Below are 16,923 nucleotides of genomic sequence, written 5' to 3' on the forward strand. Positions count from 1 at the left end.
AACAAAGCGCAATTGGTGCATGAGATGGTTCAACTTTATTGTTGGTTACCTTTAGTATTGAATTAAATAGTATAGGAAAACAGTATAAAGTACATGGAATATGAGTGATTCTGAAGTTAGAGAGGTTTTAATGAAGTACAACTGAAGAGATCTTGATTCGTTTCTAGAAGGGTGGATAACTAGACTTCTACGCTCCTATTTCTGACCAAGCTGGGAGAGCTGTGGAGAAATGAATGGGTTTAGTCTTAAAAGCTCTGATACCACAAAATCACATTAACACTTAAACAAAACTAGGATTGAATAATGAAAACTACTGAATAATTTTTCAGCATACAATCAGTGTCATATAAGTTCACGACTACAGGAAGAATTGGGAAAAGCGAAACCCTCCCCTTATTTTCACTCAGAGCAAAGCGGTAAAAGTATATTAACAAGAAATTGATGTGGAAAAAAAACTGGGCAAAATGTTTAAAAAATATTTACAGAGGGAAAGGCACGTTATGACTTGGTGTCAACTTTGTTAAGACAAAGTACAACGTAGATTTGCTTCAAGCAGCAAAAAGCATTCCAAGACACTCAAAGCAGTGTTGTTCTCTCCAACTCTGGGATAATCGGTTGGATTTTAGAGCAATGGATCGCGGAGCAGTTGATTTTTCACGGAATCTGTCCTTGTACGTGAAAACGTATTTTGATGAATTTGTACTTTCAACTGAAGTGTGACGCGAATCGGGTGACACATCTCGATTGTTGCATGTAGATGTCCTGTTTTTTATAACATGCATTTCCTATCAGTTTATGCTGTAGGGGAAGTGATCATACCTGTTTAATGAACTGGGCAGCATTGAAAAGCTCACTACAGCCATAAAGAACCCGCTTCCCTTGCTTGGCCTGAAGAGAAGAAAATCATTACACTCGCCTTTGTAAGCAAGTTCTCGTAGCAGTAGCACATTTTACATTTGAAAACGGGCACAGTCATACCTTTGTGTAGTCAACAAGATTCTGATACTCTATGTAATTGCCTCCACCAACGACAAAGACGATGGCCTGTGAAATGAAAATCTGTCATCAGTTGTTCAAGTTTAATCATGTGTGAATTTCAACGCAAACTGTACAAACGCTTTGTATTAAATAAAACCCTGTAATATTTCAATTGGCCCTCCTACAGACGTGAGCTCAGACACTCTGGGCTTCCAACTCACTTTGTCATCAGCAGGGCCTAATCTCCACTAGGAACAGAAGGCTATCTGTGACTAACATTAACCCAGCCAGGTTACAGCACATGGGCGCCAAACTGTGAAGATACCGTATCAACATCCTCATGGTGCAAAATGCTTTTGCCTTTTATACTCACCTCTTGAAAAGGGTTCTTGTTCCTTGGAATGGAGCTGAGGGAGTTAAACAGTTAGGATTAATTCATCATCACAGGCAGAGAGTGAAAATAGCCGATCGTTGTGGGGGAAAAAACTACAGATCTTCTTATATTCTAAATATTTTCAGTGGAAAGTTCCAGCTCTGGCAAGGATGTGCAGATCCGTTATTTACCTAACTTCAATACTGCCTTATGTATATGCAATAAAGACACAAGCGATTTAGAATTCCTCCATGGATCAAATGCCTTTAACATAATATTTAAATACAGTGGGACCAAGTCAAACACAGGGATGTATCATTTGAAAATATAAGGAGCCTAGTCTTCGTCTTCAGTGTCCTACCTCTCGCTTCCGCGAAGCATCTTGGGATCAAAGTATCTGTAGTCATCCGTCTCCTACAAAAATCACAACACATAACATTAGGGATTACAGAGCGCGTAAGCAAATTAAGGATGAAATAACACTCAGCGCACCCTCCCCACATCACCACCCTAAAAACCACCTCATCTATCTATATTAAATGCTTATCAAGATCTAATGCTTCCCAGCAACCATTCATCTGAGAACCAGAAGCCTCAAACAGTGAAATGTCCTCCAGTTTGATTTAAAAAGCAAGATTATCATCTCTCTGCTTTGAAGAGTCCTGACACAAATTGAGGAGAACTGTCTCTGAGGCAGGGGCCAATGGCCTCCTACTTCCTCATCCTCTGTATCGGATGGGCCAAGCCTGTCTCTTCCCCCACGGGACCTCAGTCAGCCCGGCCTGGCAGGCCTGGCGCTCTGGTGCATACTTAATTCTGGGAAGAAATGCTTTGCCGTCAACTCACTGAAAGAAGAGCCCGACTTCACATCCAAATGCTAAAATGCTCTAGATTTTTCTGCTATCGGTTTACCCTCACTGGGTAGCAAAGCTCAGTATTAATAGTGAGAGCCGAACACACTATTGCAACCTGGTCGCACAGGCCCATCTGCAAGGACTATCTGACGAGTGGAGGAGGCAGGAGATTCTGAAGCACTCAGCTGCCCAGTGTCCCCAACAACAGCCGTATTGTGCAGAGCGCTGAAATTCCAGTAGCTGAGAAAATGATAATACGGTTATGTTCAATTCAGGTTTATGGGCAGTGAAGGGGAAGCATTTCCAGTCGGTAACGGGATACGGCAATCTGTCCACCCCAGCTTTTAAGACCGAGAAGATCAGAGGGACCCTGAGGGTGTTTCAGACGGAAAAAAGGTCTTTATGTCAAGGTACGAGAAGGGGAATCTGAAAGGCCACTGTTACACAAGTGAATGATTGCAAGAGCTTATATGTTAGCTAGCTGTCTCAATTACAGCGTTTTATATTTAAAACACATCGGGATAGTTCTTGGAAGTGTGCTTAGGGAGAATTCAAGATGTCTAAATAGAGAAGAGTCCTATCATGAGGGCGCTGTCAAAGATTTGCCACATCATATCCTTTGTGGTAATTCCACATTTATAAAAAAATAATCAAAAGAATTCAGCATTAATCATTCCCCCCACACTGTGCCGGCAGCTAGTTGATTTCAAAGCATCAGGAGAAATTTTCAAAGCAGATTTTTCCTTTAAGGTGATCCAACAATAACTTGAAAACCACCAGTGTGTTCAAATAACTGATGCTTTATATGCAGACAATGAGATCCTTAAACCTTAGCAGAACACAATCCAATTATTGCTGAAATAGCTTCGGCTTCTGTACAGACGCCCCCTAGTGCTGCGCACCTGAGGGGTTTGCACCTCTGTTTCGCCTCACAAAGGTGAAAAGCCCAAATGGACTGCTTCCAAATCCCTTAGCCCTAGAAACGTAATAGATCATGCTTCGGGTTTGCTCACTAGAAACCCTCTCCCTCTCTCTCTCTCTCTCTCTGCAGGTGTTCCCCTGGCTGAGACATTCGCATTAACCGTGCAGCTCAGATTGCCTGGATTGAAGTCTCGGCACACTCAAAGAGCCTCTTCAGTGCCCCGTTCAGAACAAATTCAGTGTCCCATAGCGCTGCAGTGTCATATGCATTCAATCACAGTAGGAGGTAAAGCAGTCAGCCTTGGTGATGGACAATAACAAGTGTACACTGGACACAATCCGTCTTTAAAGATTTTTGGATTTAGACTTTTAGCTAACAATCGGAAAGATATTAATTACTATAAGAGTTTCATACTAACATAGCAGCAAAACAGGTTAAATATTTGTGCTTATGAGGGAGAAGTTAAAACGATGTAGGGAAAGGGAGAAATAGACAAGAGTGCTCACCGGGTTTGACTTCATTTCCATCAAATTGTCCAAGATGCGAGTAACCGGCAAGTTCTATATTAGAGAAGAAAATAATAATAATAAAAAACAAAACAAAAAAACAATCAAAATATTGTATATGTTAGTAGTAGTAGCACATTCATTACTGTGACTAGACAGTCCAATTACAAAAGCGACCGAGAACCACATATGGCTCTCTCAGGGAGTTGATTAAATTAAATTAAATTAAATATTTAAAAATATTACATAATTTATCGATGCCGGTGTGTCATGGCGGGTTAATATAGTCCAAATGGACAGAAAGCATTTGTGGAGCGATTTGGATCTGCGGGTTGTCTCATTTTACAATTGAATCAGTCATTTAAAAATCAGATGTGAATTGACTCCAAAGTACTCTGAAAACTATGCAGCACCAGAAGTTGCATTAATGGCAAGTAGTTAAATTTACTCTTATTTATGTACTGCATATTGATTTACCATTTGATGAAACTATCATAGTTGGTTAAATTAAGTCCAAGTGCCCTACTGCCCTATTATGTGAAACGTAGGCTGTTAGTTTATTAAAACGCGCAAAATGGTGACGTGACATGGCCTGTATTTATGAAATGATCATATAAGATTTATAGTGAAAGATGGAGATGCCTTTCTAGGAGATGCCCCTTTTTTACATTTGAGCCCCTGTCTCTGAGGAACTCTCTACCCTGGTAATAACACACACATCCTCAATAAGAGGCACAATTTAAGGTGTAAATCGTTAAATTTAGCTCATGGTAGTCAATGCAGAAATGGATGGCTTGTTAATTCTTTTTTTCCTTAAGTGTAAGTGGTAAAAATACTCACATGTTGTTTCAGGACCAGATTTTTCACCCCCTCCATCACAAATTGGGAGCCAGTGTTCATCACCCTTGAGAACAGTCTGAAAAAAGACAGGCCACTCCATTAAAAACACATCAACAAAAGGATTCACATTTTGAGAATTAAATTTGGTGTAGCCTCATACCCCATTGGTTTCACTCCAGTGCTCCCATAATTGGCTGGCGTCGCAGCCATCTTGGTGAAAGCTCTGGAAAATAGGTCATATTAGTTTGCAACACTACTGTTCTCATCTTTCTGCTGAATTTAATGTAGTAACTAGGCAAATGTGACAGCGTGTTATGGTGTGTTTGTTGACAATGGCCAGAACTTACTTCCACTGCTTTATGTAGTTAAGTGAGGATAGGTCGCAACTTGCATCAACCATGGCTTTCTTGTACTGTTCTAGATCAGCCTAAAAAGAACCAAATGTCTTTATTCAACACTCGACTCTCAAAGATGAAAACAAAAATCCACCATTCAAGAGGAGCTGTTTTTATAGAATGAAGGATGACATATAGCTCAAAAGCCATAAGCATCCATCAGGGTGAGGAGAAAATCTCATTCCTGTTAGAGACATACCACATGAGTGAGAGGGCCATTTTCATGTCAGACAACCTAATTACAGCCTCAGAAAACAAACACCAAAATGGCTGTTTTTGAAGTTTAAGCAAATACTCAGCCAACAATAACCAACGCTGGTTCACAAGGACACAGATGAAAGAAATGATACCAAAAGACATGGAAAAATAGTTCAAACTCTAAGCACACCATTCTGTTTTTGGAAAGTCAAAGCTTTTACAGCCTGCACTGATAATCATAATAGAGAGTGACAGTCAGCACAGGTCAGTGTGCTTTCTCCAGGGTTGAAATGTGGTCACTTGGACATCGTCCATCCCAGCTTGGTCCCACGGTTCCGTCCTCTCGCGTCGGAAGTGTACACAAGAACTCAAAACTTTCATTTGTATGGCCGTTTAAGAAACATCCCACAGAAGAGATCTTGCCATTAGCTAAACAATCCTGCTTTATCAAGGTACAAGAGTAATAACACTTGGCTGTGGCATCAAAGGGTGTCAGTGTTCCTCAAATCTGCGCTGCATGTGTCCCAAAGAACAACAAGGCTTTTGAAGAAAGTACAGTTTAAGAACCTGGGCTGAGCTTCATAGGAAATGGACAGAATGTTTTTGGCTCCATGTGTCCCCAAACAATGAAATCCATGCATTTGCCACTGATTATAATAAACTGTAGTGTTACCGAAAGTGCACATCAGGGTAGCCCACCACAGTCATCCTCGAACCTACGTTTTAGGATTATTTATCTAGTACTCTTAAAGGAGTATCCTGGGTTCAGTACAAGTTAAGCTCTTTCAACATCAAAAATTATTTCCACTTGTCCTGCATTTTCTTAAAAGAAGCAAAAATCTGGGTAACAGTGATGCACAAAGGAAATGAAAGGTGCCAACCCATAAATATTAAAATACCTATTGTTTCAATAGTACAGCCACAAGATGTAAACAATATGCATACATGATTTTATTGTGAACAAATTGCTTAAGGTTATATCCAATTTTACACTTTTGTTGTCATGACAACATTACGCATAAAATGACAAGGGCAACTTCACTGCTTAATTAATACACAATTTTTAACAGAAAATGTTATGTCAGTGCTTACATAAAAAAGTAAGCCACACAATTCGCTTTTGTTGAGTGGTAATCAATATTATGCTGAAAATGCTGTCAATAAACTTGTACTGAACCCAGATTATTCCTTTTAGGTTGCTATGATCTGTGAAGTTTCTTATGGGATATAGTGTATTATGATAACTACTCGATCATGACCGTGGTGGTGTGGGGCCTTACCTCAGATGGGGGCTGCTGGGAAGTGATGTAGTAGATCAGAAACAGCCTCATCTTATCCTCTGCTGTTCCAGCTACCAATAAGAACAACATTTATACAGTCATCATGCAAATGCATACAGTTACTTTAAATTCAAGAACTAGTAGAGTTTGTTGAAACAATCATTGCGCTCATCGGAACAATAAAGCATTGTGTATCACTTGAAAAAAAAAAAACTGATCACTATCATTATAGTAGGTGGCCATTCCTGTGTACTCATAAGAAAACCCATGAACCAACAGAGGACCCTGTGGAGATTAAGAAACAGTGTCCTCTTGAAACCTCACAATGCTGGCAGGAGAGAAAACAAATCCCGTCCTGTGGTAGCATCACAGAGAGCCTTTAAAGTGGGCCGCATCCCCCTAGAGATGTGATGCATTTCAGTCCGCTAAGCTGGAAAAATGACTGGATGAGGATGAGGGGGTGGGATAGGCTCTCATTAGGGGAAGGGGGTATGAGTTACTCATTCAATTAGTTTTGTTTGATCTCTCAGGATGGGGCTGCTCTTGGTAAAACAAAATTTTATGACAGTAAGGCAGTATGCCATGCTTTGAGGGATATAGTGGTGTTTGGATTACGGTCAAGCTCAAAGAGCATCTGACAAATCAAGGCTTATTAAAGCAATAAGCCACTTGAGGCCAAGCGTTACAGAGATTTTACCACAATTATGGGGTTTAGTCAGGCAGAATGTGTAGTTTGTCATGGTTGCCAAGCCACATATTAATCAAAGATCTTATTATTGTCATCATCAATATTATTACTATTACCTAGCAGTATTATTATTGGTTTGTAGCAACTTGTGCTGGTAGCATAAAATTCAATTAATGTGCAGTCACCGATATGCATATTTTACAATGGCTTTGGGCAGGGATCTTCCAATCAGATATTAGAGTACTGGCAGGTTATATATTCGCGTGACAGTTCACATGGGATTGTTTTTACCTGTGGGCATTTCTACAGGGAATTGTATATAACTAAAATACACTTTAATGTAGGGCTGCATGATATGGGGAAAAATCTGATAAAAATGATGGTCACTTTATATTAAGTGTCTTTAACTACAATGTACAATGTACAATGTACTTATTGTGTCCATGTTGTTTTGCAAAACACTTGTGCTCCTATTGAGGTGTGATACGGGTAAAACGGGACAGGTTTAGTAGTATGGGTAGGTTTAAGGGTAAGGGAAGGGTCAACAGTGTAATTATAGATATCATTAAAGAAATTAATTTCGGACGTAATTATATGCAGGTATTTTTAAACATAAGTACAATGTAAAAACATGCATGTACACAATAAGTGTATTGTAACAAATGATTAATTTAAATGTTACTACACCGCCTAATATAAAGTGGGACCAAAATTACTATTATCAACAAAAAATTATAATAATAATAATAATAATAATAATAATAATAATAATAATAATATTATTATTATTATATTTAAGATGGGAACCTTTAAAGCTTCTCTTGTTGTCAACAGTACAAGTTTGGGAATACGCAGAGCAGAAAAGGTCTGAAATATTACTGAAATGGCCAATTCGGACAAGATTAAAATCACAGACAAGCTTTGGTAAATCTTTCACCACCCCACCTCCCTGTATGAAACTAATCCTGTCCAAATAGGGCTTAAGGTTCATTATCACAGATCTGAGATGGAACTGATGAGACTGTTAGCCTTGAATGTTTAACACAAGGAAGACTCACCATCAGGATCACTGATAATGTCCAGCAGGGATTTATCGAGCGTGGATTTGCTCATAAGCTTCTCTTCGTACTCGAAGTACACATCAAGCTTACGGCTCTAAAGACAGACAGGCAAATTTAGAAGAAAAATATGCAACTCTACCTCGCAGAAATAATATAATGTGCTGAGAAAATGTAACCTAAGAGATGAAAAACATTTTTCTCATTGAGCACTGACCTTGATGTGGTCCAAAACTGCTGTGGCAACATTGGTGTGGAGGTCAATCAGTCTCTTCTTTTCCAGGAGCTCAGGAAGAGAACTGTTTAGAGAGAGAAGAGCACGCTGTTATCCTACTCTATACGCGTAGGGTCAGGCAGGGGTTCAACGGTAGGCCCTTTGTGAGTGCAATGACTAATACATATGTATAATATCTCTCATGCAATATGAGACAAGTACTGGATGTAATTAGATTATATAATGATACATTTCATTTGCATCATTTAATAAAAACTGAAATATATTTAAATGTTAACTAAAATGTTAAAATGTTATCCATCTGTTTTCAAACCCACATCATTTGAATATCACGACATCGATGTATGTCATAAAATAACGTGCACAATACACAGTATTATTTACAAGAAGCAAAGGTCCAGCGAGTACACGCGTTTCTTGGAAAACTCACACTACCAGAAGTTTTGAATGCATCATTGCTTTCCGAGAAGAGGGAGAACACGCTTCAACATGCTGTCTGTTAGAGAACCATAACGTGCATAATACATAAAGCACGAGTATAAATGTATTCTTCACTTGCTAAAATTTAAATCAGAATGATCAGGGAACTGAGTGAAAAACTTCACATCGTTCAGTGCGTTGGATTTGACAGACATTTTTTATCCACAAACTATGCATTCTGATTTTCATTCTGACATTCCTGATTTGCAATTTTCTATTCGTGACTAGAAATAGAAATTTATTTCCCCTTAATTTTGGCAATAGATGAACTTTAAATAAGCGATCTTGAGATGAGTCCCTCTAGATGTCCATTTTGACTCTCATATGCTGTGTAATATATATTATAAACTTGACAGGTGATTTTTTATTAAATGTAGTTTGATCACTATCTTTTCAGTTGTTTAAAAGATTAAGGTAATTATAAAAGTTTAATAAAATGTTGCTTAATTTTACATGATTTGTTAAATTTAATGACCCCTTAACAGATTTTAAATCATAAGCAAAATATATTATAATTTATATAAATATTATTTGAATAGTATGCTTGTGATTTACATTTATATTAATATTATTTATATAAATATTTTCAATTATATTTCCGGCATTTAAAAAATCCATCCAAATTAATATGCACATGTTAATAATTAACGTTCAATACATCATACTGGTACTTTACGCAAAAATACACGATTACTTCATAGTACAAGGAACTTACCTGACGGCTGAGGTAAGTTTGGCAGTGTTATCTGACAACATACTAATGGCTCCATCATCCTCCCCTTCTAAGCCCTTTGAAGAAAACCACATTTATCCGTGTTAACCAGCATGCAACAATTCCTTCATATATAATTTAGCATCAGCCTTATCAACCTACCATGATGCTCTTGAGGCGTTTAACCTCATCCTCTTGGGCTCGATATGTATCCAGTTCCTCCTGCACGGCTTCTGCAACCTCAGGGAATGGACTGAAATGGTGCACAGAAATCAATTAAATGCTTTTCTGCAGAGGAGGCTAAAAATAAGTGTCATTAAGCTGTTGTAAATAAATCTGTATAAACTGCTGGATAGAGTCCTGAAAACAGGAATGACACTAAAACAGTTTCCAAAACACCAAACTGATGCAATTTTGCAAAACTTTTAAACATTAGCAGCAAACATTCTTAAATATTAATGAACACCGTGACATCTGACAAACCAGATGAGTGAATTAAGACAACTAGGAATGCTTTCCTATCAAGTGTTTGCAGTTCAGTTGGTTTATTAAATGTCCTTAAAGGGATAGTTCACCCAAGAAAATTCTGTCATGTCATTACAAACCTGTATGACTTTCTTTTTCAGTGAAACACACACAAAAAAAGATATTTTGAAAAATGTTGGTAAGCTGTTTTGTTGCCCACTGACTTCCATTGTATGGACAAAAAAAAAAAAAAAGGAATATAAGTTTGGAATGACATGAGGGTGAGTAAATGATGACAAATTTCCTTTTTGGGTGAACTATCACTTATTTAAAAACTAGGACAGAATAAGGTCTCTGGAAACTTATCAGCAAAATGTAGAGAAGTAACTTCCATCAGACACATTATTACACAGTCATCAGTTTAATAGATTTCAAATCAGAATGAATTATATTTATAATAGATACTAAATGCTTGAAGAAAGAAAAAACAATTCAAACATTTATTAAATGAACAATAATTACCTTAATTTGGATACATGATTTTTATCAGCAGTAGATATTTACCTTCCTTTGTGTTTTTGCCAAAATCTGTCAGCAGCAGTGAGATCATAGCTCTTCTTGTTTTTCTTTTTGGGTCGAGCTCCTGCTGGGCTGGCCTCTGACCCTTGAGACTCCTCCACACTGACCCGGTTCAGGTGGAAGTCCTGATATAGGGCATAATGTGGGTTAGGCAAGGCAACAGAACTGAATCAAAACACAATACAGGACATAAAACACAATACATGCCAATAACATTTTACTCTGAATAAAAAATATACAGTGCTGCTCAAAAGTTTACACACCCCTTGCAGAATCTGTGAAAACGTGGATCATTTTAACAAAATAAGAGGGATCATACAAAATGTATGTTATTTTTTTAATTAAGTACTGTCCTGAATAAAATATTTTACATAAAAGATGTTTACATATAGTCTACAAGACCAAAAATAAATGGCTGAATTTATAAAAATGACCCTGTTCAAAAGTTTACGTACCCTCCGCCTTGATTCTTATTACTGTGTGTCATTATGGATGATCCATGACTGTTTTTTTTTGTTTTGTGATGGTTGTTCATGAGTCCCTTGTTTGTCCTGAGCAATTTAACTGCCTGATGTTCTTCAGAAAAATTCTCCAGGTCCCAAAAATTCTTCAGTTTTCCAGCATATTTGAACCCTTTCTAGTGGGGACTGTATGGTTTTGAGATCCATATTTTCACACTGAGGTCAATTGAGGGACAACTATTTAAAAAGATTCAAACATTCACTGATGTTCCAGGAGGAAGCACGTTGCATTAAGAGCCAGGGGGTGAAAACTTTTTGAATTTGAAGATCAAGGTAAATTGTACTTATTTTGTCTTCCGGGAAACATACAAGTATTTTCTGTTGCTTCCGAAGTGCAGTACTAAATGAAAAGGAATTGGACATCTTCAACCTGTTCAAAAGTTTTAACCCCTCAGCTCTTAATGCATTGTGTTTCCTTCTGGAACATCAGTGAATGATTGAACCCTTTTTTAATAGTTGTGTTTAAGTCCCTCAATTGTCATCCAGTGTGAAAAAAATGGATCTCAAAATCATACAGCCATTGCTGGAAAGGGTTCGAATAAGCAAAAGATGCAGGAAAACTGAAGAATTTTTAGGACCTGGATGATTTTTCTGAAGAACATTTGGCAGTTTAACTGCTCAGGACAAACAAGGGACTCATGAACAACCATCACAAAACAAAAAATCATGGATCATCCAGGTAGCAACACACCATATTAAGAATCAAGTAATATGGTAAACTTTTGTAAACTTGTAAAACTTTATAAACTTGTAAAAAAAAAAAGAAAAAGAAAAAAAAGGAAACCTTTGACTGGGGTCATTTTTATAATTCAGCTATTTTTTTTCTTGTAGTTGTGGACTATATGTAAACATCTATTATGTAAAATATAATATTCAGGACAGAAAAAATAACTAATTTAATTTTTAATTTTGTTGATTCTGCAAGGGGTGTGTAAACTTTTGAGCAGCACTGTACATAGAATAAAATTCCCTTTAGCATGGCAGAGCACTGCTGCCATACAGGGAGTTGAGAAAAGCATTTTTGAGACGGTGGAACAAAATACCAACTTGATTAATGATCACTGGCACAAAAAGCAACCCAGCACGTACATTCCACATTTCATGAAACCCTTTTATCATACATATGATAACTGCAATAACTTCATCTTTCCATATGCCACAACTTGAAACTATTTGAAGTTTCCATTTAGGGAAAAAAAATACATTAACACTAGTAGAAAAAAAAGGAGTATTAATTGTGGGTCATGTAAGGATATTTTAGGTTCTGCTCACCAGCACATCATGAATGAGAGCCTGATACGTCCATGTGTGGTGGAGAGGAGTTGCTAGATCCAAGTTACGATCTGCAAGAACAAACAATGGCCTCTGGAAGCTGTGGGAGAGGTGGAGGGAAAGATGGGAGATTTTTTATGGCCCAAAACTTCTATATCTTTCTTAAGATGTCCTAGTATAGTAGAGTCTGTTAGTCTATTTATCCATCTGTCTGTCTGTTTATCCATCCATCCATCCATCCATCCATCCATCAAGATTTGTGTCTTGGATTATGCTTTTATAACAATAATAAATAGACTAAATACTTTACAGAGATTTATGGCTAAAACTAATATACATATTCTGTTCATATCAGTTGCATGGGGGTTTGCGAGTGTGTTTTTGCTCCACCTGAACTGGCCAGTGCCCATGGTGTCTCCGGTGAACAGGCTGTTACGAGCATCTCGCAGATTTTCTCTCAGTTTCTTGTCAAGTTTCTGTGATAAAAAAAAAAAAGAGTGTTAAATCAACATTACTAATATTTCCAGTAGAAACGAGTTGTACAATATGTATAAAATAAATTAATCCAATAACCTGAGCGACAGGTGTTAATTTTGTCTCATATTACAGTGAGACATTCTTTCGCTGAAACTAATCATCTAAAAGTTCAGCACTCTAGTGAAAGCGAGCCAAGGTTGGACTGAGTCCCACATACGGAACAAAGAAGAATTCTGTACCATCAGTGAAACTGAATTAAGCGACTGTATCAGTTTGCACGCTGTGCACATAAACTAGAGTATAAAATGTACAAATGCACTGCAACAAAGAGATTATGTAGGGGTTGAGGTGGTCATTTGACCACAGCCATGCTATAATACTCTATTTCTGAATTCGTAAACCCCTCTTTACTGAGCAGGAGTAAACAAAGGTGTCTCGGTCTGTTTAAAAAGAAATTGAGGAACATTAAAAAACAGAGCAGTGGGTTTCTTACCACGGCTACCATTTCGGCAGCATTCCCTCTTGGACATCGGATTATTGGGACAGCACCTATGATAACAGGAAAGCTCACTGTTCTGCCAATAGGAGGGTGCATTAAATATCTGCTCACAGGCTCCCAAGACACACATAATCACATTTCAAAAACAACAATACAGGCTTGATCAATGTACTTAATTTGAATTGTGAAGTTTCTGCCATATACAATTCTAGTAGTCGTGTAGTTTGTAAATAGACCTAAATTAAATATTCAATGCGTATCTAAATGTTTTTGTCTTTTGAGCAATATACAGAACAACATTAGGAAGGTTCTGCCACCCAGTGGCTCTTTATGACAGTTGAGAGTTAAACTAATGGCTGTAATGTGAGAATTAGTATAAAAACGGCTCTTTAATTATAATTAAATATCAGGTCTTTAATCATGAATACTTCATGTACCACGAAAGAACTCTGCCTTATTAGAGTTCAGATGGATTATAAAGAAACGAATATCCCCATATGAGGAAAGGATTGTGCCTTAGCACATAAGATTTAGGGAGCAAGAAAAAATTTAGTATTTTCCATTTCTGTGCTAAATCATCTTTAAAGGTGAAGGGTGTTATTTTTTTTGGATGTTAAAATATTTTGTCCTAGGCCAGCTTAATATGCAGACATCTAGAAGTAATTTGTTGTCTGATTCACCTCAAGAGTGTAAACAAACACTCACTAACACTGAGTTAGTGGTGGGAATTTCATGTTTGGTCAAACAATGGCAGACAGAGGGAGTGATTGGCAATTATTAACCATTATTTTATGCCATTTCATTTGGTGCTGATAGTGGCACAGAAATCTTTAAAAAATAAATGCTTCTAACTCATAAGTCATTATTTACAATACACAACTGTTCAAAAGTTTAGGGTCAGTAAGATTTTTTTAATTAAAAAAAATAATACTTTTATTCAGCAAAGAAGCATTAAATTGATCAAAAGGGATAGTTAAGACATATATATTATGTTATTATACATGTTGCAAAAGATTTCTGTTTCAAATGAATGCTGTTCTTTAAATGTCCTATTCATCAAATAGCTGCTTTCAACATTGATATTAATAGAAATGTTTCTAGAGCAGCAAATCAGCATATTAGAATGATCTATGAAGGATCATGTGACACTGAAGACTGACTGCTAAAAAAACATCCGCTTTGTCATCACAGTATTAAGTTACACTTTCAAATATATTAAAATAAAAAACAGTTATTTTAAATTGTAATAATTTTTAACTGTTATGTTTTGATCAAATAAATGCAGCATTTGTGAGCAGGTGAGACTTCTTTCAAAAACATTTAAAAATATATTACTGACCCCAAACATGGCATGAAAGGATACAAATATGTGTCATTATTTACCAAGAGTGACAAAGAAGCAGAAGAGACTATCCACTATTGTGTCCATTATGCCCTCCATGTCTGTGTCCATGATATCTGGCTTATTAATTGCTGAGGGGACAGAACAGTAGCATTATTAATAACTTTGTTTAGATTACAAATTAAATGAATAAACAAGTCAATATTTGAAAACAGTCTAGCAGCTTACCATGATAGGAGATGTGTTCTTTGTTTTGATTACAGAGAATGAACATATCATCTTCAAGTGTGATGAAGTTCAAATATTGATCAAATACCTGAGGAGGGACAGAACAGTCTGATACTTGAACTGCATAATAAAAATGAACAGTATGTTATTTGCCTTTCCTCAGGAATTTATAGAGCTCTAGCAGGAATTAAAAGCTCTAGCAAACTGAATCGGATTTACAACTAACATTCACAATGAATAAATGTGTTTGACTTACTTTGGTCACCTGGTTTACAGCATTAGCTGTTAGAGCAGCACTTGCTATGTCCTCCAACTTGCTTCTGGAGATTGCAGAGATGAAGTTCAAATAGTAGGACTCATATAATTGGTTTCGTAAGTCCTGTGATGGTGAAAATAACCAAACCATTAGTTTTGCAATAGTGTGATCTTCACAAATTGTCCTGGAACAGGACTGACAAAAACACTAATTCAGTAGTTTAGTTAACATATTTACTTGACATATCCTGTCAACGTTCTCCTCTGTGGGCATTACAAAGTAAACGGCAGGAACATCTGGAATGGGGTCGCGATCTGAGTGCAACAAGCTACAGGAAACAAACAAAATGTAAACAATCAATCTCATTAAATCACTGATTTAAAAAGAAAAAGTCTTAGAGGTCCTCACAGGTGCAGAGTGATGCCCATGTCTCGTAACTCTTTCACAGACAGCAGAGGAGAGATGATGTCTTGGCCAAAGCGATCGTAAATAAGTACCTAACAAGAATTGCAAAGGGTGAGTGTGCATGCAAGTTATAACTATAAAAGCATCACTGAGTCATGTTTAAAAAGCACTGCATAGTGGATGAGGAAACCCCAAGGTGTTTGTTGTGTAGACGTACCTTCCATACCGGCTCAGCTGCTGTGTTTTTCAGGGGTGGCGCATTGAAGTTAAGCATTCGCTTCAGAGCAGCTTAAAATAAAAACATGAAAATTTTATATTTTAAATCACTATTTAAAATATCACAAACTGACAAATATACTTGTTTGTGATTTAAAGGAATGATTTTAATACAAGATAAATTTCTGATACCAACATACTTTGGCAGTATTATATCAGAAACACATCATTTTCAGAATTAGCCTATGTATTTTAAACAACAAATTATCTACTGCATATTTATTATGACGAATAACATTTTACATAGTCATATTCTATTATCATAATTTTTATGATATGCATACGAATCTAAATTCTACCAACACACAATACAATCTTTGTAGCGAACACTTGTGCAATGTTCACACGCTACCCATTAAAAAAAATCAAAAAAAAATCATCTACTGCATATTCATTAAGACGAATAACATTTTACATAGTAGCAGCTGCACAGCGACTGTCAATATCCATAAATGACAATAACAACCGTAAAAATAATAACCTCAGCATAAAAACTGTACCCATGAAACATTAAATTAAACCATGATTACACTCTACCACAAAATATTAAGCTTAATAGTTTTCGCTGAGTGAGTTTAGCTAGCTTGTCAAATCAAATGATGGGTTCCTTCTGAAAGGTAAAAGGGATATTAATAGCTGTAGATTTCATAAACGAGCTGGTTGACTGTACGTAGTCATAAAAGCACAAACGCTTATTTAACTAACGTTATTCATGCTGGATAAGTCCTTTCATCTGATGTTAACCAGCTGCTAGATGAACAACACGGTTAGCATCCACAGCTACACTGACAGGACTGTACAATTTCAGTTCTTATGTATTTGGTACTAATGTATGCATTTTAAATAAATACTATTTTTTTTAAAAACGCGTGAAAATCATCAACATCAACAGCACTGAGTGTTTCAATATAAATTCAAACTTATGGACAGACCTGTCTGTTTTTCCCGGATGGAGGCCGCCATCTTTACTGTTTATGCAGTGACGACTGCGAGGGTGACGTGGCGACCGGCGAACCGCCGTCAGTATGCAGAAACGCGCACCCTGACACATGATCAATGGCATGAGTTATTGGGAAATGCATTT

The 16,923-nt window shown here is 37.0% G+C and overlaps 1 protein-coding gene across 1 annotated transcript; it reads right to left on the bottom strand.

Moving 5' to 3' along the window:
• Positions 1-16: 16 nt before the first annotated feature.
• On the bottom strand, positions 17-16,856 carry scfd1 (sec1 family domain containing 1). The gene is made up of 25 exons (XM_084097405.1): positions 16,772-16,856; positions 15,781-15,851; positions 15,567-15,655; positions 15,396-15,486; positions 15,159-15,281; positions 14,903-14,990; positions 14,716-14,805; positions 13,327-13,382; positions 12,747-12,832; positions 12,357-12,456; positions 10,549-10,688; positions 9,682-9,772; positions 9,523-9,596; positions 8,310-8,391; positions 8,093-8,189; positions 6,347-6,417; positions 4,821-4,900; positions 4,634-4,696; positions 4,474-4,549; positions 3,634-3,687; positions 1,713-1,765; positions 1,352-1,385; positions 979-1,044; positions 820-888; positions 17-219 (listed from the first exon to the last, which is right to left on the bottom strand). The coding sequence occupies exons 1-25, from the start codon at positions 16,800-16,802 to the stop codon at positions 196-198; spliced, it is 1,899 nt and encodes a 632-aa protein (XP_083953531.1). The 5' UTR covers positions 16,803-16,856; the 3' UTR covers positions 17-195.
• Positions 16,857-16,923: the final 67 nt, after the last annotated feature.

Source organism: Abramis brama, assembly GCF_963993115.1.
Source record: "Abramis brama genome assembly, chromosome: 21".
NCBI lineage: Eukaryota > Metazoa > Chordata > Actinopteri > Cypriniformes > Leuciscidae > Abramis > Abramis brama.